Consider the following 22961-nt stretch of genomic DNA (forward strand, 5'->3'; position numbering starts at 1 on the left):
TACAGATTTATGGATTACCTGAAATAAAAAGCCAGTTCTTTCCCAGTCATGCAGCTTTATTTATATGGCTTCTGAGTTTAAGTCTTAATTCATCATTCTTTCATGCTAAAATCTCTCAGCACTCTGAGTAAAATTAAATGCTAGTAAACCCATCAACAGTATTTTAGTTAAATCACTAAACTTAAGAATATGTTTATAAAAGTGAAGAATAGCATAGGAGACTCTTCCCTTCCTTGCATGTTATTTATCGAAACTGTCAAAATATTTAGTATGACAATAATTAGATTAAGAGTTAAAATGACAGTCTATATGTAAATGATCTAAGTTAGATATCTGTTCATGATTTTTAAAACCTATTTCCTGTTTATTTTATATATTTGTTTTTATAAATTCTTACATTACCTGTTTTTGAGCAATTAGATAATCTTAAATTCTTTTCTATAATTTCAGTTTATTCACAGTAAGTTTGATTTCTTTTAGGGTGACTTAATTGTATTTTTAATAAATAATTTATGTGTGCCAGGTATTGTAATAATAACCATTTCAACTTATTCTTTATAGTAATCTTGGTGGTACTATTATTGTATTATATTTTATCAATGAAACAGTTTTTAAAAATCAGAGTCAAGGCGATTACAGTGTACTTTGCCAAAATCAGACTATGGCAAAGCAACAGAACAATAATACAAATCCATGTCTAGAAATTTTCAGTGCTCCTTTTTTTAAAAACTGGTTCTTTAATATTGCACTGTTATAAATTACATAAGCAGAATAATTCAGGAATGGAAATTAATGCCAGAGGTTGATGCGGAGATTTTTCTTAGGTTACTGTCACTAGGTGTCACTCCCTTCAGCATTAAGTTAAGGGAATGAGCTTTATATTTTCTTTAAGCTCTCAATAGTTCTCTACATTGTTTATAACAGGTATCATATACAGTTGATTTTTCTGTATTCTATTAATTATATAAAACAATTTTGGTAGGCATCCCTGTCAATTTTTTGACATCTCTAGGACCAGTGAAACCAAAATGAATACTAAAATACCCTATGTGTTAAAGAATCCTTGTCACTGTATATTGTACATTATTGTAAATGTTTTAAAATGAAAATTACTGTTAGTCTCATTCGAATTTTAGTGGAGAGTAAGCTTATAGAAATTATCGGAGCTCTGCTCTGAACTAATCTGTGAGATAATGTTTTTGCAGTTGTACTTCAGTTTTGAGTTTATTATAAAGTATATATATTTAAGTATTTTGAAGTTTAGCTCTCAAATTGTACAGTGGCAACTTTTTGCTTATGATTATATGTTCAGCCCATAACTGAATTTGATTCAGAAGCTAATTGATTATACTTTTTCCTGGAGTGTGAAGGGAGAGAAGAAAAGAAAAAATTGGGTAGAATCATAGAACTAGCATAGAACTTCATATGACAGTTTAATATATGTATTAAAAATGTATGCTATAGAAAACTCATTCACTTGCTAACTCCTGGCAATTATTGTGTCTTCTCTGATTTAAGAACATGAGAAAGAACTAATGACCATGTTGTCTCAATACACTTTTACACTGGCTAGGTTTTCTTGAAACATTTTTATTTAATCTGAACAGAAATATTCAGTAGACTTAATAAATGTGATGTTTCTCTTAACATCAGTTAGCTCATTATCATGTGTTTTTTAAATATATCTGATATGCTATATCCTAATGATTCTGGGATACAGAAAAATGATCTTTATCTCTTTGAAAGAATAATTCATGTACATTTAGTGTCACTAGTGAGCAGGATAACATTGTGTCAGTCCCATATTGAGTAAATGGGTTAATGACCATGAATCAGCTCAGAACTTGAACCTTTAAAGGTTTAATTCTTTATTAGCATTCCTAGTTTTATAAAGAGTGAAGCACGTCAACCCTATCTTTCCCAAATCTTATAAACTTGAGTATGGTAGAATTCCTTGGGGACCCAATATTGGTTTAGTTGAGCTCTGAAGCATCTTAGTAGCTTTAGTCTCCAACACTGGACTAGACCTCACTATGGACTCTGAACAAGTACCTAGTGGTATTGTCTTTTATGCAGAATTTTACCAAAAATGAGAGTCTGGACAATAAATAAAATTCTGGAGAAATGATTCAGGGAACAAATGTTATAAGAACTGACCTTTTATTTTCAGATATCTAGGAGGTATGTTACTTTTCCATGAAATTTTGTACCAGAAAATTTTAAGATAATGATTTTAAGCCACTCAACAATTATAAGATTTTTAAAGGAAGGGCAGAGTAATAAAGAGCACAACCTTCGAGTCAGGCCTGCATCACAATCCCTCTTTTTAATTTCTTCTTACAGCACGACTTTGTAGCAGTTACTTTGAGCTTCAGTTTTTCTATACATAAAATGAGTTCCTGCCTCATTACTATAAATGTCATGAGGTGATCGGTAAAGATTAGGATGTGCATGTTCATCGGAAAGTAGTACTTCGCTTTTCTGAAGATGAAAGTAATAGATAATTTTAAGAAATAAGAAACTAGCTTATTTTTTAAAACAGTGTAACTATTTCTGGAAAATTTGCTAGAGAGTAAATATGTATTAATTCCTACCTTGATTATATTTAGGAAGGTAGGAATAACCTTATTGTAATGACCATATAGAAATACAGACTTTCTTGTGTTTTTAACATCATGACTAGTATAAAAATACTGTACTGATTCAGCTTATTTTTATGGTGTATTTAGCCATTTTCAAGGTTATTGCCTTTGGGCATATTGGTGAAGAAGTCTATGAAGTGATTAATGTGTTGTGGCTACTATTTTGTATTTTATTCATTTATATCATCATACCTATCATCTCTCCTCCGTGACAGTTGGTCCTCTGAGAAGGGGAGCAGTTTTTATCTTAGAATTTATATAATGTCTGATAAAATGTATTTTCTTCGTAAGTACGGAATGAACGTGTGTCAGGATTCAACTATTACCAATTTTTTAAGCAACTGAAGTGAATTTTATAAGTTTAGTAAGTAATTTTTACACATTAGCAGTCATAGTCATTTTTTTTAAGTGGCTAAAATGTGCAACAAGGTCAGTTAGTCGATTTGCTATGGACGTTAGTTCTAATGAATTCCAGTTTAACATGTTGTTTGCCTTCTCAGAGTAGTCAAAGACATTTAGCACATTCATTAGCGATAAGAATCTTTTTAAAATATCAATATCCTGTAAGGAATAATTAAGGATACGTAGTGGTTCTAATCTCAAACTGACATATACATGCCCTAATCTTTGTCTGGTTTTCCAGCCTGGAAAGAGAGACTTAAAAATTCTATTTCCATCCTAATATAGTTCAATGAGCATACCCTTCCAACTTTTGGGGCAAGTTTAGTTACTACATTTTTGTTTGTTTCTTGTTTTTTAACTCATCATCATTTCAAGTTTTATAGTACTACTCAATCTTATAGCATACCCATGAAAATACAGGTTCTAATGCGCTGTAAATTTCTGATTTTAAAAGAAAAGAAGACATGGCAGCTTTAGTTTATACACTTAGAAATTTTAAGGTAGGAGTGTAAAAATAATTATATGTTTAAAACTCTAAGAGAACAAATCTTACGTAGCTCTGCATAGAGTTCTTTTTATCTAAAGCTTCTGAATAAATGATACAGTCTTTGAACTGATTCATTTTTTTTTTTTCCTTTTGGTTCACATGGTAGACTTTTAATTTGTGCCAATAATTTCATAAACCCCAGCTAGAGAGAGAAGTCCACTTAGCAGAGCAAAGAAAAAAAAAAAGAGCAGACAAGTTTTACAACTTCTTTTTCTCTTTGCTTCTCCTTGGTCCAACCCAACTCTGAATGAAATGTCCCCTTCTCAGTAGGAACCTGTGTACAGGAGCAAAATGAGGTTAGCGCAGAATAAAAAATTTACACAGGATTTCTATTAAAAAAGTGTTGCATGAGAATCAATTTTTAAAACTAGCCCAAGTATTTCTCCATAAAAATCAGGACAAAAGGTTGAACTGATGCATTTTGATTTAGTATTTGCTGTATATTTTGAATATGTGCTTCAAATTAGTTTTAATACAGCTATTTCAGTAAAAAACCTTTAAAATTAATGTCACAACTGCAAGAATATAGAATACTACTATACTTTAGCTTATTGAATGCTTTTATTTCTAATGTTAACCATCTAATTATTGCTGGTTATTCAGCACACTTACTGGTCACCACTAAGTGCCAGACCTACATTAAAGATACAGAACAAAAATCTGCTCCCAATCCGTAATGCTAGAGGCCTTTTCAGAGGTAATAAAGTTTAATAGATGATAGAACTTTTTTGAAGATCGCTCTCTAAATGATTTGATTAACCATTGTTAATTGTGAAGATTGTCTTGGATCTGGAGCTGAGTTTTGAGACATTTAGTGTATTTTCATTACACTTTCCCAGTAGAATTGATTTTGATGGTAAATCTTCAAAGTCAAAATTAGTTCCTCAGCAGTTTTCTTAGGCTGCTAGCAAGGTGATTAATAAATGCTCATTGCCATTTTTACATTCTAAGGAGCTTTACTTTATTTAGTCTTTATTCCAAATTAAACACAAGTCAGTGCTTTTTGATTTTGATGCTTGAGATTTTCATAGTACGACATGGTGTGCTTTATGAATTCAAGGATGAATACTTCATGAATTCGAAACTGAGCAATGATAAGGAAATGGGAAGAATATATATTATTAAACCTAGATTTTAAATGCATTATTGGTATTCTTTTCTTGAAATTTTTTTTTTTTTTTTTGGTCTTTTTCGTTTTTATCGGTACCAGGGATCGAACTCACGACTGCCTGCTTGCAAGGCAGGCGCCTATGCCACTGAGCTAAATCCCCAGCCCCTCTTTTCTTGAATTTTTAAAGAAAAATAAATATGAATGGTGAAACTTGGTATAAAATTATAACCATATGTCTTTTCTTAGAGTTTCCCATTGCAATAGATGTTTATTTTGCTCCATTTTATGTTCTCTGTTGAATACTGTTATGGGTGGAATGGATGAATATTCAACGTTGAATGGGACATAAACCTTGCTGTTCAGTAACTTTTCTTGCTCTTGTATTAGGATAGCTTTTTTTAAATTATTATTATTATTTTTAATCAGTACTGGGGATCAAACTCAAGACTGGGCCATTTGCAAGGCCGGTGCTTATGCCATTGAGCTAAATCCCAGCCCCTAGAATAGCTTTTAAACTAGATAATGTAATGAAGAGTGCTTCAAATTTGGCATACAATATAGGCACAAAATCATAATTGTGTCATTTGTTGGTGTTTTACTTCATTTAATTTATGTAAGTTCTTTAGACCTCAGTTTTCCCAGGCATAAATTGATAATATTTGGTTATTAATAACAACATACTTGCTGGTTATTGAATGAATTAGCCAAGACAATTTTCATGATTTTAATTAATAAGGAAAATTAAAATGTATAAGATTATAGAGAAAATTAATTTACCTCTACATAGTTTTCCTATCAAGAGATCCTAGTTTTAAGAACAAACTTGCATTTTTCTTTGAAGGTGATTGCAGAGAAGGAATCTGCCACATTCCCCTCATCTATCACCCCAGTACCATGTTTGAGCCCTAGTCTATAGTCAGTGAGACCTTTTGAACCTTGACTTTGTATAGAACTATAAGTGGGCACACTGATTGTATTGCCTTAGTTGCTAAAACTATAAAAGGTTCTAAAATCACTTACTTATTTTATGTAAGCTGACTAAAGTAGCTATAAGATAGAATTGGCACTTTGAGTTGGCATCAGACTAGTCGTCCATAGGTGATAGTCTCTTAAAGATCATTAGAGTCCCCTAAAGAGTTCAATTTAAGTTCACTGCCTCATCAGTCTAGAAAAACCTATCTTGAAGGAGTTTCAAAATTCTGGGCATAGTAAGTCATTTTTAAAAAGGTAATGTTCATTGTAACTACATACTGTTTTGTTTTAATTAGGAATCTGAGGAAACACATGCCTTGAAATGTATCTCCTTGATTTCTTACTGATTTTTTTCATATCCCAGGCATTTATTTCTGGATGCCAAACTTATTTGATTTTTAGGGTAACCTTTTCTAATTTTTTAACAATACTGTTTACTACAGAGCTACGCTGTTTTATTGATTGTGTCAGTTTAAACACTGCAAGGATCAGACATCAGACATGCAAAAGATTATTGGAGGGAAACATGCACAGTGAATAAAGAGGAAAGCTTCTGGACAGAATTTTAAGTTTCATCCTGTGAAAGGATAAACGGAAGAAAGGGTTGGGTTAGAGAAGCTCTCAGATTGCAATGCAGTTATAAGAAAGTTTCAGCTGGGCGGATGGGAAGTCTTTGAGCAAAGTTGCTCTTCAGAGGAATCCCTTTTTTTGCTCAGTTGTTGAGAGCAGCCCAGGGAAAGAATGACCTGGTAGATAGGGGAAAAGTATAACAGCTGAAGTTTTTTTGGTCTACTCTTCTTTAAAAAGAAGGTTCTTTGGAAAGCAGATCTGAATTGGATGGCTCCATGACCAGTTAAGAACAATAAAAATTATAGTGGTAGGATACATGTATTATTTAGTCTTATCACTAGCTCTGACAAGTATTATACATGAACAGAGATTGCAAGTATAAATAACTTATCCTAATCATTAAGCTAGAAAATGATAGACTCAGAATTCTAACTTAGAAAAGATTCTGACTCTTGTTTGCTTTAAGCATTTGAAGCTCTATATCCTACTGACTGCATACAAATACTAAGAAATTCTCCTAAACTCATTTTACTACCTAAGTAAATTTTCAGTGTTTCTCATGAATCTAAAAATATCTAATTACCATTTACATCTAAAGAGCAATTTGTTTTCATTAAGGAATATATGTTTAAAACTTGTGGTTTTACTCTTTGAATTTTGATGCATGTCTTCACTTGCCAAAAAAGTACAGAATGCTAGCTCCACTCCCCGATATATTGAGGTTGTATTTCAGATCTCTAGCTACAGTAAGCTATTCTCTGAGGATGAAGAAAGAAAATGTACATACACATAGGAATTTCTTTTCCAGAGCTAAAATTGACATTTTATAAATAATTTTCATGTTGCAAACTTGAGACTAAGAAATCACAGCAATTCAGTGATATGCATTTGGCATGAGTCAGTTTTAGTTCTTAGTGCTTTTCATTGGAAATGGCATAAAAAGTAAGATATCTCTGAATTTTTTATGCTATGGGCTTACAAGAAACGTAAGATGTTTTTCTCTTATACATGTGTGACAGTGCATGGTAGCAGAAATAATGAAATGGTCACAAACCCCAGCAGTGTTTCACAGGTCACATGCACTCTTAATATTTAAAGAATCTCCAAACAACTTAAGCAGTTGATAACTAGTCATTTCTAGGTGATAAAGGGTATTTGATATGAGATGTTCCTTTTCTTTCCACGCCTCTCATTTTTATAGTGGTTTAAACTGAAATTTATTTTATGTAGTGGTGTTTATTGTTTTTTAATATTTAACCTAACTGCTAACGTAATATTCTTTTACTCTCTTAAAAAGTGTTTTTAAATTGATTTGAGGCCTTAAATTTTTCTTTCAAACTTTTATTTTTTTCTTACTTTAGTTTTGTGTATGTGTGTGTGCACGTGTGTGTGTATAAAATACTAAACTGACCTAAAAGGCTATGAAAGATTCAGATTGTTTAGAGTTTTTTTTTTTTAAGCTCAAGAAAATGGCTTTATAAACTCTTAAAAATTTGCCCTGTTTATCTTTAACATTCCCCACAATCATTGACTTCAGTATAAATGTAGTTGGATGCTACTAGGAGAGATAGAATTATAATAACCATTTTCACAAGTGTTTATGCATTTGTCTTTAAAATGCCTTTGTAGTAAACTAATTTGAAGAGCATTGCTTTAAAAATGTCTTCCATTGATAGTATGCATTGGAAAATTCAGATTGACACTTTAGAAATTTAGTCTAGACTTTCACTGTCCTAGCGGTTGATAGGAAAATATAAATTTTAAAATAAATAGTATATTCGATGAACTATAATATACTCAAAAGCCAAAAAATTGTGGATTAAACTGAATTTGAAAGTAGTTAATTTTAAGACCTGAATCACATTCATCATTAAAACGAAATGGTAGGTCCTTAACCCTTGGGCATGTGTCAGATAAACATAGAATTCAGTATTGTTTTTAAAACTATTTTGCTTTTATAAGCTAAGACAGATGTACAAAATAGATACAGTTTTTATTTTGTATTGGCAGCTTCCAAATATTTAGTATCTATTTCCAAGAGTTGCAATTAGTAAAGCAACCATGGTACTGAAATCTGCACATCCCACAAGCTAATTATATTTGCAAGGTCAGAGTGAATACATATTTTCAGAAAAATAAAGGGTTATATAAATATGTGTCTTCTACTTGGCTGTTATATCACAGTTTGTTGATCTGGAGTATAATGTGTACAATTCACAAATTTGTCTGATAACAGAAAGTGGTGTGTGATTGTGTTTATTTTACTAACCAGTATATTCACAGCAATCACTTCCAAATATCTCTCCAGTAAAGATGTGTTAATTACAAAACAGACAAGGTCTTCTATTATATTAAAGCTACTAACAAGAAGACAGCAGGAATCACACATGTAAATAGCATCATCAACCCCTATTTTAGTCCTCTGTTTTGATCTGTGAGTTGCGCATAGACCAAAGGTGCTATTAAAGACTGAGTGTATGAAATAGGCAGCATTATATGAACAAAATTTATTCAACAAGAAAACAGACCTTTAACATGAATTTAACAAGCTTGAGAAATTATAAACTATCATATGCTGCAGATTCATGCAGTGATAATAAACAAAAAAGGAAAGTAAGAGGTTTCCCTAAGCTAGCCAAACTGCTAATGGTTTTGTTATAAGCTGTCTACTGTTGCAGTGACCTCTGAAAAGTCTCAAGGCACTTGTACCAGAAAAAATTAAATGGTCAGGCTGATGAATAGAGATTTAGTGTGGTGTACAGGACTTCAGCGTGCAAAGGAATTTGAGAAGTACAGCATTACATTCCAGAAATTATTTTTTATACTTTAGTGGTTTTATTTGTTACGTATTAAGGAAGTAATTTTTGTGATGTTCTTGTGTTGTTCTGTTGTTTTTGTTAAATTACTACAAACCAAATTGTTTTAATGTATATGCACTTTAAAAACTACTTAGTGAACTATTTGAAAAATATGGAAAGCTCCAAAATGTATGTTATTCCTCCTGGTCACACACACGCACGCACGCCCGTATCACCTCCCACCCCTGCGCACGTGCACAATGCTGCAATTCTTGAAAATTTTTGCTTAGTATATTACATCTGTCATTCCTGTTCTGAACCATAGAGTGACCACTTTGCTGTCATTTTGTTGCATCATTTTGTTGTAAATATGCAAACATGGAGAACAGCCTTCAGCTTATACAGACCTTCAAGTGCTCACTAGGGCTTTTTCTTGAAACTTACTGTGGCATAATTAACACCTTCTTTACCCATTGCTCATTACTATACTGGACATTAATGAGTCTGTTTTGATAAGTTACTCTAAAGGACAGACTCATTTTATTTTCACAATAGAAAAAGCAATTATGAAATTGTACAGAAATTAAAATGTAGACTATATTGCCATATTTATATTTTTATTACATGCTAAATCTAATTTTGGTCTGCAGGTTGCTGAACATGTTAAGTTTCCTTAAGATAGTTGCTATAGTAATAGCACCAAATTCCTTTAATCTTACTGTAATTATTTCTATTGGTTATCATATCTCTACTTAGGAACTGTCAAGCTAAATGTGTCATTTTTCACAGTCCATCATTTATTAACAATATATTAAATCTGGCCTGGGGATTTAGCTCAGCGGCATAAGCGCCTGCCTTGCAAGCAGGCAGTCGTGAGTTCGATCCCTGGTACCAATAAAAAGGAAAAAGACAAAAAAAAAAAACCAATATGTTAAATCCTTAAATTTTAACAGAACATGATACCTACTTAACTGGTGTTTTCATTTCTTTTTTGTGAAGTTTCAGACTTGCTTATAATATTCCAGGGAGATAGGACAGAGACTTCATGTAAATATCTGTCTGCTATTTTAGTTAGAAAGCATTCAATATAAGAAAGAAAACATAAGCAGATATGTACTTTAAGTGCTATATAATGGAATTTCTGTAGTTTTGTAGATTTTCTTCTACAAACAATTTTACTGAAATCTTAAAATGGAATTATAGAACAATTAGCATAGATGATACTTTGCTCTTGAAAATTTACCATTAATATTTGGGTGACAATTCTTAATTATGACTTTGTATAAGTTGTATATCTCTCTTTAAAAATTGTTGTTTTTGGGGGCTGAGGATTTAGCTCAGCGGCATAAGCGCCTGCCTTGTAAGCAGGCAGTCATGAGTTCGATCCCCAGTACCGATAAAAAGCAAAAAGACAAAAAAAAAAAAAAAAGAAAATTGTTGTTTTTCCCTCTGTTGTTTACAGTTAACTTGATATTATATGCTTTTTAATATAAAATTTTAGTTTTATGATTTAAACTGACTAAATATATCTGAGATCATATATCTGTTGCTTTATTAATAAAAATATTTAAAATATACAAAAAACTATTCCATTTTTTGCTGTCTTTAAATGTGAAAAGTCTAGATTAAAATTACTGTATAAAAAGAACTTTCACAGACTAATTCATATTTTGAGTATGTTTGTCTTTATTTTGAAGTAAGATGAATCTTTGGGAAGAATTTGAACTATTGGAAATAAAAGCAAAATTCAGAGTTTCCTGTTTAGGCTGATTAGAAGGAAAGAAACTTTAGAATGATTTACTGTCATAGTACTTTCTTTTTAAAAGTCTTATTCTTCAAATCTAGCACATAGAAATGCTTACTGGGCCTGAAAATAAGTATTTTTACTAAAATAGTTTTTAAAATGAGACCAAATCTAGCTGACAGCTTTTTAAAAATATTGGCAAATCTATTCAACACTTTCAAAGGTGAATCTGAATATTATACTGTATCACGTTGCTTTAAGACTGTTTTAGGTGACAAATATATTAAGTTCTCTTAAAGAGTCAATCAGTCGGGGCTGGGGGTTTAGCTCAGCGGCATAAGCGCTTGCCCTGCAAGCAGGCAGTCGTGAGTTCAATCCCCAGTACCGATAAAATGAAAAACTCCAAAAAAAAAAAAAAGAGTCAATCAGTCTGAAATTCATATGGCTTTACCTAAAATGGTACAGTGTTTAAAAATGTTTATAAAATCCCTTAAATCTGTAATAATGAATGCAAGTGTGACAGCAATAAGATAGTATTAGATTCTTGTTAATCTCTTAGTATGTGAGAGCTAAGAGATGATTATATCATATAAGAATTCTAAGGCTCTATCCAGAGGAAAAAAGCATTTATTGTTATTTGCCATATTGTGTACCATGTTTCCCAGTTTAAAGCAAAGATGACCTTGGTTTTCTTACATTGTGCCTTTTATACTTGACAGTGGCTTGGATGTTTAAGGCCATCAGACAAGATATAAAGTCTTTCATAGTCACAAGAAGTAAAAGGTATCTGACTAGAAGAGAATATGTGGGGAAGTGCCTTGTTGGCTGTAATTTTGTTGTCATTTCAAGTACTGTGGTAGTATAATTGATGTGACAGGGCTGGGCTTTAAATGTAGTCCCTTAGCTTGTGCTCACTTTCAGTTTTACTTTCTCTGTCATTCACTGTGATTAAGTAAAATTTAGGTTACAAACACATACACATCAATGAAGGCTGTTGGTATAAGTTTAGTAATGATGTAATAATAAAGATGCAAAATTAACATTTTTCTTTTACTGCTTCATGAAAATTGCAATAATTGGTGTCACCTTACATTATAAGATAGAGGGTGGTATGCTGATGGCACAATCAGCAGGAGGTTCTTTTTTATTAATATTATAATTAAATGATTTTCTGGAAATAGGCCAGAAACAGATGCAAGTTGATCGTGCCTTGTCCACTGTTGCTTGGAATCATCACTTGCTTTTAAAGAAGAATTGATTTGACACCTTGTTTTTACAGGTTGTTATTGATGCCTTCAGATTGATCAATGCTAATATGATGGTCTTAGGACATGAACCAAGACAAACAACTTCAAATCTGGGTCACTTAAATAAGCCATCTATCCAGGTAAAAAGTGTATTTGATAATGTGTTAAAACTGTTTTGTGTTTTTAAAACTTCTATAGGTCATCTTAAGATCTAATTTTTAGCATTTTAAGTTTCTTGGAACTAATGTTTGCATTTTAAAAGAATTATAAAATTACAGTAAAAGTTAGATTTGGTCATATATGAGTCTATTTATAGTAGAATACTTATAGTTTCCCCCTGTATTTTGAGGTACCCTTTTGGGGATAGTAGAACCTTTATAGTCAGAGTTATCTTCTGTATGTTTCATTATAGAAGAGGGCTAATAGGTATTTATTTAATTTGGAGAAAACTGGCTATTGTCATTGATTAATCAGTTTATAGACACTTCTCATAACAGAAAATAATGGGAAAATTGATAAATTTTTTAAAACCACAATAAGTAGTTCTTCAATAGTATTTAAAACTGTCTACCATTATGTATAATCTTTACCTTTAAGATAAATCACATAAAACACATCTATACACTACTTTTGATGAGAATTTGTATTTTGTTTTAACTGGAAATAATAACCACTTTGTTGGAGATACTGGTATTCAAACACTATCCTCTTGAGTGATGAATGTTTTCTTTGTATCATTCACATGGCTCATTGTTTAAATACAAACTTATATCATCTGCAGAATTATTGCAAATGTGTTTTTAAATGTATCACAGCCTATGTCTGTGTGTTTAATTACTTCTCTAAAGATTAATTAAAAGGACAAAAATAACATGTTTGGTTAAATAGGAGATGTGGACAAAGACATTACCATAGTTATTGCTGATCCCATCTGAAACCTGGTTCTACCAAGAGGTTGTCTTTGGGGAATTGTGGCTTTGACAGTTAGCTATGGTTAAGCTTTGATTACACTTTGATAACTTTGTACTTTTAAATGCTTAATTTCATAGTCACTTATGTGACTATATGAAATTTTCATCAAAGGAAAGTGTTTTTTGTTTCAAAGGATTGAGATACGTTGCTTTTGAAAAAGAATTTTTGCAAGTCAGAAAATTGTAAACTGTAATGAGTACGGAACACACCACCAGTGATTTTGACTGGGCACAGACAAGTCCATACTTGTATGTTTCAAGAGAATATATTATAGGACCTGTTTAGCTTGTGATAATGACCTTTCTTATAAACCCCTTAGCATCAAACTACTTCATTATTTTTTGCTAAAGGCTAAGTAGCATCTCACAATCCAAAATGATTATGATCACTACATGGTATATTTCTACCAGAAGTTTTTACTAATTGCAAGTCAACAGCCACCTGTTGCAGATTTCATTTTTAAATTAAGACACTGTTTTATAGTCTTAAAAGTTGAGTGTAATTGATATTAAAATTATTTGTTTCTATACCAGACCACATTGTATTTTTGATTCTCCTTTATAGTCTATAATTTAGGATGGACCTAGTTAAGCAGATTCCAAACCTAAGTTAAACAACCTATGTGTGTAACAGCTACAGCATCAAAGCATCATTATTTTTCCTTTCATTTTTAGTTTGTTTTGCCTTCTAATTAGAATATATTTATTTCACAGTTTATATAGCGCCCATCAGAATGACATCTATCTGGGTGCTTTACAGTTTTAAGAGAATTTTAATACTAAAACACACAAATGGGATTAAGCCAAAAAGTGATGGAACAAAGCCACACCTTAAAACATTTTTTTATTTTTGTAAGACAAGCTTTGTAAGGAAAGCAACCCAAAAGAGCTAAATTTGATAATACCTATAAGAGAATTTTATTTTATTTTTTTAAAGAATAAAGGGTTTTTTTGTTTGTTTGCTTTTGTTTTTTGTACCGGGGGTCAAACTCACGACTGCACACTTACAAGGTAGGTGCTTATGCCACTGAGCTAAATCCCAGGCCCCTGTAAGAGAATTTTAATACATGGTAACAAAATTTTGAATTAGAAGTCTTAGAGAGAAAACATGTTTTTTTTTTTTGTGGTGAGGGGAAAATTAGCTTGTGTTAAAAGAAGGAACCTGCTACTAAACTGACTTAGGTACTAGGGATAGAAGTTTGATAGCAACCATTAGTACATATGCTAGTGGTCACTAATGTTTTCTAACACTGATTTCTTGAAGTAAGGAAATAGGATTACCTGTGGACTAACAATTTGAGGAAAGTTCAAAATTATTGATTACAAAAAAAGTCATAAAATTGGCATACAAGTTCTGTGCTTTGTAAATACAGATTTTGTAAATTATGCCTGTATATGGACACCAAGATCTGATTACCTTTGGGTAGTACAGTTTTGGATTGCAAGTTTAAGGCCCACATGGGCTGCATAATGATTTCAAAGTCACATGGGCTACATAGCGAATTCAAAGCAAGCCTGGACTATATGGCAAGAAATTGCCCTACCTACCCAAAAGTTAGTTTTAAAACACTGATGTAAATGTTGAAGTAGCTAATAAACAATTTTTATTTGCATATTTTATGAAAGGGAAGCCACTAGTCCTGTTGAGAAATATGTCTAATGCCTAAATGGTACTATCGGCTTCTATATTAATATATTAAATTTTCTATTATTTTTTACTTGAAAAAGTTGGCTGGTATTACTAAATGTTTACAATTGCAAAGTTAAGCATTTGTTTTAGTTACTAAATTCATAAAACTTTTATTAAAAACTGCTCACTGACATTTCAGATCCTTAAAGGGTCACAATAAATTTGCAGACTGCTTGTCAGCCTTATGAAATTTTGGTAAATATTGATGCATCAGTCTCTTTGCTAAGTTCCCTATTGAGCTCTAAATGTAGCCCTTGGTGCTGTTGCGTTTTGTAGTAGAGTTAAGCTATTAGGAAAATGTTATTTTTGATAATTTAGTGCAATTATAATACAATTGTACTGGAATTATCATGGTGATTTTGCAGATGAAGCAAGGCAGTTAAAACCCAAAAAGTTGAGTTGCTCGTGTTACTCAGTGAAACTGGTATTCATAATTAGATCTCATTCTTTTATATTATAGTTAGAAATTTTATTAATTTTGGCATAGATGACATAAGTATACAGTTAAAATTTAAAAAGACAAAAAGATAGTTAGTTAAAACTCTTCCAATTTTGCCTTCTGCGTGCCAGTTTTCACTATGGAGGGAATCACAAAACACATGTTTTCTTTCTGTTCTATTTATATATAGAAAGTTGTATTTAAGGGTGTGACTTAATGGATACCATTTAGCACTATATTTTAAGTGTATTAATTTAAAATAATTTAAGGAGAACATTTATTTTTACCTCTAAACACACCATTTTAAGAGCATAAAATGTTTAAACCTTCTAGGGTCTATGAATAGCTTATATATATAAATCATAAGCTCTGTGTTTTATAACATGCCTGCATTTTCACAGCAATATACAGAGGTATAATCATACGTAAACTGGCTATGTGCACTTTATCCACATAAGACCAAAAAGCTCATGGCTGGTTTATTTATGATTTGAGATCAGTGCACTGCGAGCACACATATGTAAAATCCAAAGACTACTTAAGTATAGGATTTGACTTAAATTTATATTTTTTTATTATTACATTTGCTATTTGTTCATGTTGTTTGCATTATTTTTATTAATTTCATTTAAATATTTTATCTTTCAATCATGTAACTGACAACTAGATAGATAGTGCCTTTAAATACCAAATTGTGAACTGATATTTCAGCAGTACTGTTAATTTCCAAAATGTATGGCTGTCTGTGGGCCCACTGGCTTCCTTCTGTTTGTATTGGTTTCAACTCTTACTAACCTTACTATCATGCAGAATTCTACAGTTGCATAAAGCAGAATTCTACAGTTGCATAAAGGTACTTGGATGAGGGAGCATTCAACCCATGCTTCTCTTCCCAGCCTGGCTATGACACCTTTGAGAACTAGGGACATTTTTCAGATTCTCCATTCAGAGGCTGTACCTCCTAATCTGTGTAAATATAAATATGGTTTAAGCAAGGCCCTCTTAATTTCTACTTTTTGATTTGCACAATGTACCATTTTTATACACTGAAATTTAATTCTCTGCACCTACGAGTATCGAAAAAGGTAGGATAGAATACTCTTGTTATCTTAATTTCATATGTCAACCTTTTAAAATCAATCCTTGCTTCCTGTGGGATTTCATAGCTCACTTTAGCAGACATTTTACTTGTTGGTGATTTTTGCTAGTAAGGCCTAGAAATAAGATTATGCTTTTCTTCATGCAAATCTGTAAAGTGTATAGACTTAATCAAAAATTTGCAGGGTTGGGGATTTAGCTCAGCGGCATAAGCACCTGCCTTGCAAGTGTGTGGTCGTGAGTTCGATCCCTGGTACCAATAAAAAAAAAATTGGGGGCTGGGGATTTAGCTCAGCGGCATAAACGCCTGCCTTGCAAGCAGGCAGTTGTGAGTTTGATCCCTGGTACCTATAAAAACGAAAAAGACAAAAAAAAAAAATTGCTGGCATGTATTGTAGCATCATATGTTAGGAAGAACATGGGCTGTCAACATGGACTGGGGTTCAAATGCCAAACCTTTTACTACTTATAAACTGGGACAAAGTTAAGATTTGTCTGTTATGCTCCTTATCAATATTCACATGGAATCACCCTGCTTTGCTGATTGTTGTGAGAAGTAGAGATGTGATGTGTAAAAGCAAAGACTAGGTGCTCATTAAATGTTCACTTCCCTACTACTTTGTCTGAGCACCTTAAAACTTACACTGTAAAGATGCATCGCGAGAGTGGTGATTATTTTGTTTAGCATTGTCTTCACATTCCTGACAATTAAGATCAAAGCCCTTTTTGTTTTTTGTATTTACTAAAAATATTCCTAAATTGAGTAGCTGTATTTGCCTTCGGAGGCCAATAGAAAGCTTTTTAGGTTTCCCAGAATACTGTTCTTAAACACCATTGAACCTTTTTTGCTAGAGTTACATGAACGAACAGTTGAGAGTAATATAACAGATCCAGGGTCATTTTTTATTAAGCCATGGCCATTAGCTTAGTTTTTTTAAACATATGTTTGACCTGATTGTCTTGGTAATTGAGTGGTGAAAAAAATTCCAATAGTAAGACTGTGTATCACTGGGTAAGAACATAAGCAAGATAGACATAATAAAACATGGACTCAGTATTGTTAATTTGGAGATGTGTCTGGACACAATTATTTGAATTGAACAGAACTGAATAAAGTAAAAGGGAAACCCCAGATTGATACACTCCTGTCAGCTTGACCCACTGGTGGTGCATGCATGACTATTCCGTCTGGTGGCTTGTTCCACTGGTGGTACAAATGGATCTAATTATTTTTACTTGTCTTTTTACTAATAAAATTACTAAGCTGCTTGATGTAACAATCATGGTGGTTCAAGCCACGCGACCGTAAGATACATGAATTATAGTACTGTCATGAATGTGTTAATGTGGATGAAGAAACAAGTGACTATGCTTTTTTAGACTTTTCTTTTGAAATAGCAGAGCCCCATACCTGTCATCTAATCACATTTAATAAGTTGTGAGTGGTTAATTTATAATTTAAATCATGTGATCAAACTTTTAGTCTGATTTTGGCCAAGGCTATTGCCTCTTGAATTTGGACTCTCTATATCATACTTTGAAGAATGTGTCACTCATATATTAAACAGCATTTCTAAACTTGGAACTGAGGAAAATGTTTTAATTTAATCTTAGTTTGGGGTTAAATGTTCATTTTAAAAGATTATAAAAGTATTGAATACAGAATATGCCAACAGTTTCAAACATTTCTGTTTTACTAGATGAAAAAATATTAATTTATCCCTTTTAAAATCATTTTATCTATGTAGGCATTAATTCACGGACTAAACAGACATTATTACTCCATCACCATTAATTATCGGAAAAATGAGCTGGAACAGAAGGTAATATTTTTTATATTAGAAGAGCAAAGCCTCTTTTTCAAATTATTTAAATTATTACCTGCTCTATGATTTGAATTTGAATTGTTGACCTGTTTTTTTGTTTTCAAATAATTTTGTATTTCTAATGAATTACAGCATAAAATAAAGGAATATTTTATTGAAAGATAATTTTGATTTATTAGTAGGTACTAAATTGAGAGAGGAAACAGGAAATGAAGCAAATACTCTATTTTGTTTTATTTCTCTAGTTCTGTGGTTATTCTAACATTGTCTTCAATAAAATGACCTTTTGTAATTTAGCTACTAAATATATAGCTTTTCAGTATGATAGTAAATTGTAATTCTGTAATACTTTTTTTAAAATATGCCATTTATTTACAGTAAATTAAGTACAGTTAAAGGTAAGAATTTAGGGCCTTCAAGTAAAGGCTAGATTTTTACTTATTTTTATACTGAACTATTTTCATATTTAATTACTCTAGCCATATCTAGCATTTGGTGGTTTTGTATTTTGTTTATTTCTAGAATGATTTCTCTTACTGTTTTTCTCTCACCTATTGTCAAATATTTAACTTTACCTATTACTTTTTGAAATTATAATCTGAACCACTTTTCGCCTCTTTACTATTATAGTCATCCAAAAAAATTAATTTTTTTATATTTCTTTCTGAGAAAGCATTTTTAAAAATTTCTTAACACTGAATTTGCTATTGATAACCAGTAAGTTCTGACTGCTATGTACAGACAAGCTCACATGTAAGTCTTCAGTAGTAAACAAGATTGTTCATACTAGTTGAAGCTATTTTTCATAAAGGTGCTTCTGGTTTATATGGTGAGTGAAAGGCAGATTAATTCAGGCTCTCCATACTTATCTTGCTTTCAATCAAATCATTTTCATCTTTATTTCATTTAAATATTGTGGGGGTTCTATACTAGATTTTCTTTGAAAGAACAGTCCTATATAAATTTTTGTTTTGTTTTTTAAAAAGTAAAACCACTCATTACTCACCTAGTGGGTAGAGCTATTTGGAGTATAGTGATGAACAAATGGAGTGAGGAACCAGTTTTCCCTTGGAGGGAGGGGCCTCTATGAGGCTATACAGCCAGCCTCTGAAGTACACTGACTCTAATTAAAAAACAACAGCAGTCATTCTATAGCCATTGTCTCCCCGCCCCCATCATAATTTTCATTAGTCTTAGAATGGAGATAAAGCTTCTTATTCTATGATAGTTTTGATTTAAGAGTACTTGTATAGGAAGACTTTAAGAAAACTGTCTTAAAAACATAAACTTTACAATGTTAGGTATGTCTAAGAATATGTCCTTGGAATTTGAGTCTAATTTGAAAAACACTAAACTGAGGTTTCTAGTTTCATGATCCCTAATACAATGTCCAGCCCCAGTTTTCCAATGTGATTACAAATTGGGCAAATCTGTGATGCACTTCTGTTTCATGACTTTTCATTCTGACATTTAAAAAGTCTTTTAAATTTTAAAATTATTGACAGAATATTAGAATTTGAAGGAATGTTTGAGATTAATAGTTAATTAGTAAATGAGATATCTTACCTCCTTATCTTGGCATGCGAAAAGCTGATTATATGAAAAATTAGCAGTTCAATGTATAAAATTTTTAATTTTCCTATTCATTCATATATATTATATACTTTAACTGTTGTAGAGCAGTGATGGCGAACCTTTTAGAGCTTTCAGTAATAACACATAACCTGCAGCGCCACGCATGCTGGAGATTCACCACTGCAATAGCTAGACTGGTGAACTTGAAAATAGCAGAATCCCTGTCCTCTTGATTTCTATTTAGCAGTAAAAAAATGCAATAAGCAAGAATACCAGGTGTTTGTAACTATTTAAAAATAATAGAAGGATAAGGGAAGAAGGAATTTTGTTTAAAATGGTGTAGGGTGGCATTTTTAAATAGTGTGATTAAGGAAAGCATCTATCTCTTAAAAAAGGAGAAAGATCAGTCATGCAAAGATGAGAATAGCCTTCAGGTAGGACAACAAAGCAAAAGCCATGGGGTTGAAACATTACGTAGATTATACTAATATGGTTTTAGGAGAATTCTTACTAAAATATATTTGAATTAAGGAAATGAAATTTAAATTCATTAATTCCAAAAGACTTTTTGAATTTTTTTCTCAAGGTAAGGTACTATCTTTAAGGCAAGAAAATAATTATGTTTTCTTTATATTTTTTAAGATGTTGCTGAATTTGCATAAGAAGAGTTGGATGGAAGGTTTGACGCTTCAGGACTACAGTGAACATTGTAAACACAATGAATCAGTGGTAAAAGAGATGTTGGAATTAGCCAAGAATTATAATAAGGTGAAAGTTATTTCTAACATTTTTTAATATGTATGACTAGATACCAAGCAATTATATAAATATAAATAATTTAAAATAGGCCTCTATAGATGAAACAGTAAATATTTATTTTGTAGTCTGTCTTGTCTTATAAATGTCACTGCTGTGGTGCTAAAGCAGCCACAGGCAATATGTAAACAGATAAAGGTGGCTGTGTTTCATTGATATAGACGGCTGGCCAGAAGTAGCCCATGGGCTATTGTTTGCCAGCCCCTTTTGTAGACTGTGTAATATAGTAGCACATTGGAAATTTCTCCACTATTCAGGGAATTTTTCTTGGAACAGGAAAAGGGCGATGTAGACAGCATAATGCTTGCTTTATACAGTTTACTTTATGAACTTTTCTGTTTTCAGTGTAACTTATTTATTTTATTTTATTTTATTTTTTTTATGGTACCAGGGGTCGAACTCACAACCTCACGTTTGCCAGGCAGGTGCTTATGCCACTGAGCTAAATCCCCAGCCTTTCAATATAATTTTTAAAATTCTGTTTAATAAGTTTTGACAGTTTTATTTCTTTTCTTTTCTTTCTTTTTTGTACCAGGGATCAAACGCACAACTATGTGCTTATGAGGCAGACACTTATGCCACTGAGCTAAATCCCCAGCTTTAATAGGTTTTGAAAACTACAATATGCTAGAATCACTTATACGGTAAAAAATAAGACATAAAAGTCTCTTTTCCTTAAGGAACTTACATATATAGGGGAAACAAGGTAATTATTTTTATACTGAACTATTTTCATATTTAATTACTCTAGCCATATCTAGAGTAATTAAATGTGAAATAGTATATTTTGACTCATGCTATGGACAAAATAAGATAGAGTAAGGAAGAGTAACTTGAGACCACTTTATGCAAGGATGTTAAAAAAAAAAGTTAATACTTTGCAGTCTCGTAAAAATGTTTGTGTGTGCCAGAATATGTATGGCCAGGATAATGTTTTTGTTCAGATTTATTGTTCTCACACTTGAGATATGACTGCAAAGTATCTCCCATGTTGTGTTAGTTAACTAGGGATGTCATTTATGTGCGATATTTTTTGTTTTCTTTCTCATTTGACTCCATTTTATTCTGTTGCCGTTAAACATACGAACTGGTAAAAAAATACGGCATGTTTAAATTTTTAAAATTATTACAATAAAAGATGCTTTGCCATCAAAATATTCCATCTTACTTCAAACACATATAACCCATTGTTCTTGCCACTGTCTGAGGCAGTTCTAAAAGTCCACTTTCATGAGTGTTTTCAAGAGCTATAATTTTTTAAAAAATGGACGTTTTGCTGCCAATTGCCATCCAGTTCCTAAAGATAATACACTTTGTCCTCAACCCACCCTTTTTACAAGATCTGGAACTGTATGACTTCTTGCTCTCCCCCAAAGTCAAAATCATTATGAAAAGTAAATGTTTTGAGTAGATTCAGGATATTGAAGGAGTCACAACAGTGCACCTGAGGACATTCACAAACTAAGACTTCAGAACTGCTTAGGACAGTAGCAAGAACAATGGTGTAAGTGTATTTGAAGCAAAGAAGGTATTTTGAGGGAAGTAATACTAGTATATACTTTATTTTAATAAATTGTTTAATAAATTTTTATGATCATACCCCATATGTATAGAGCATATGTCCATACATACAGATTGCATTCCACTAATGAGTTGAAAGTGTACACTCCAAAAATACAGTTATATATTTTTTTCTTGAAGGAAAAATATGGAAATAGAGCTTTTATAAATCGAGAGGGAAAGAAGAGTTGGAGGGAAGAGAAGTGAAAGGGACAAAAACAAAAAGAATTGATGTGTTGCATATGGATTTAAATCCCCATGACAAATGTGATCATTAGTCACTGCAAACATATAAAAATAAAATATTAAAAAGTAGTTACACATTATACAATGTTTTATTTACAAATACTTATTGAACATCTATATAAATTGCAAGACAGAGATCCTTGTTTCATTTAAAGGAAACAAGTGCAGAAAGACAAATTGCCCAGAACAACGGGCAAAAATTGGTCTGTATTGTAACACCTTACTATTCAAATTATCCCACAGGTCAGCTGTATTAACCTCATCTGGGCTCTTGTTAGAAATACAGACTCTCGGGGCTGGGGATTTAGCTCAGCAGCATAAGCGCCTGCCTTGCAAGCAGGCAGGTGTGAGTTCAATCCCTGGTACTGATAAAAACGAAAAAGACACCCCCCCCCAAAAAAATACAGACTCTCAGACCTTCTGTGTTAGAGCTTACTTTTTTTTTTTCTTTTTTGTTTTTATTGGTACCAGGGATCGAACTCACAACTGCCTGCTTCCAAGGCAGGCGCTTATGCCACTGAGCTAAATTCCCAGCCTCTAGAGCTTACATTTTAACAAAGATATCCAAAAGATTTATATGCTCTTGAAATTAGACATTACAGGGCTGGGGATTTAGCTCAGCGGCATGAGCGCCTGCTTTGTAAGCAGGCAGTCGTGAGTTCGATCCCTGGTACCGATAAAAGTGAAAAAGACCAAAAAAAAAGAAA

General features: G+C 32.1%; 1 protein-coding gene across 2 annotated transcripts in view; it reads left to right on the forward strand.

The window, feature by feature from the left end:
* Psmd14 (proteasome 26S subunit, non-ATPase 14) overlaps positions 1-22961 on the forward strand; it is a 114916-nt gene that overhangs the window by 78377 nt on the left and 13578 nt on the right. For both annotated transcript variants that reach the window (XM_005007675.4, XM_003478566.5), the window contains 3 exons: positions 12066-12173; positions 17980-18054; positions 20275-20400. In XM_005007675.4, the coding sequence (XP_005007732.1) occupies positions 12066-12173; positions 17980-18054; positions 20275-20400 (309 nt within the window). The remainder of the gene's footprint in view (positions 1-12065; positions 12174-17979; positions 18055-20274; positions 20401-22961) is intronic.

The sequence above is a fragment of the Cavia porcellus genome, unplaced genomic scaffold, assembly GCF_034190915.1.
Source record: "Cavia porcellus strain 051 isolate PalLab524CR breed Dunkin Hartley unplaced genomic scaffold, mCavPor4.1 scaffold_12, whole genome shotgun sequence".
NCBI classification, from domain to species: Eukaryota; Metazoa; Chordata; class Mammalia; order Rodentia; family Caviidae; genus Cavia; species Cavia porcellus.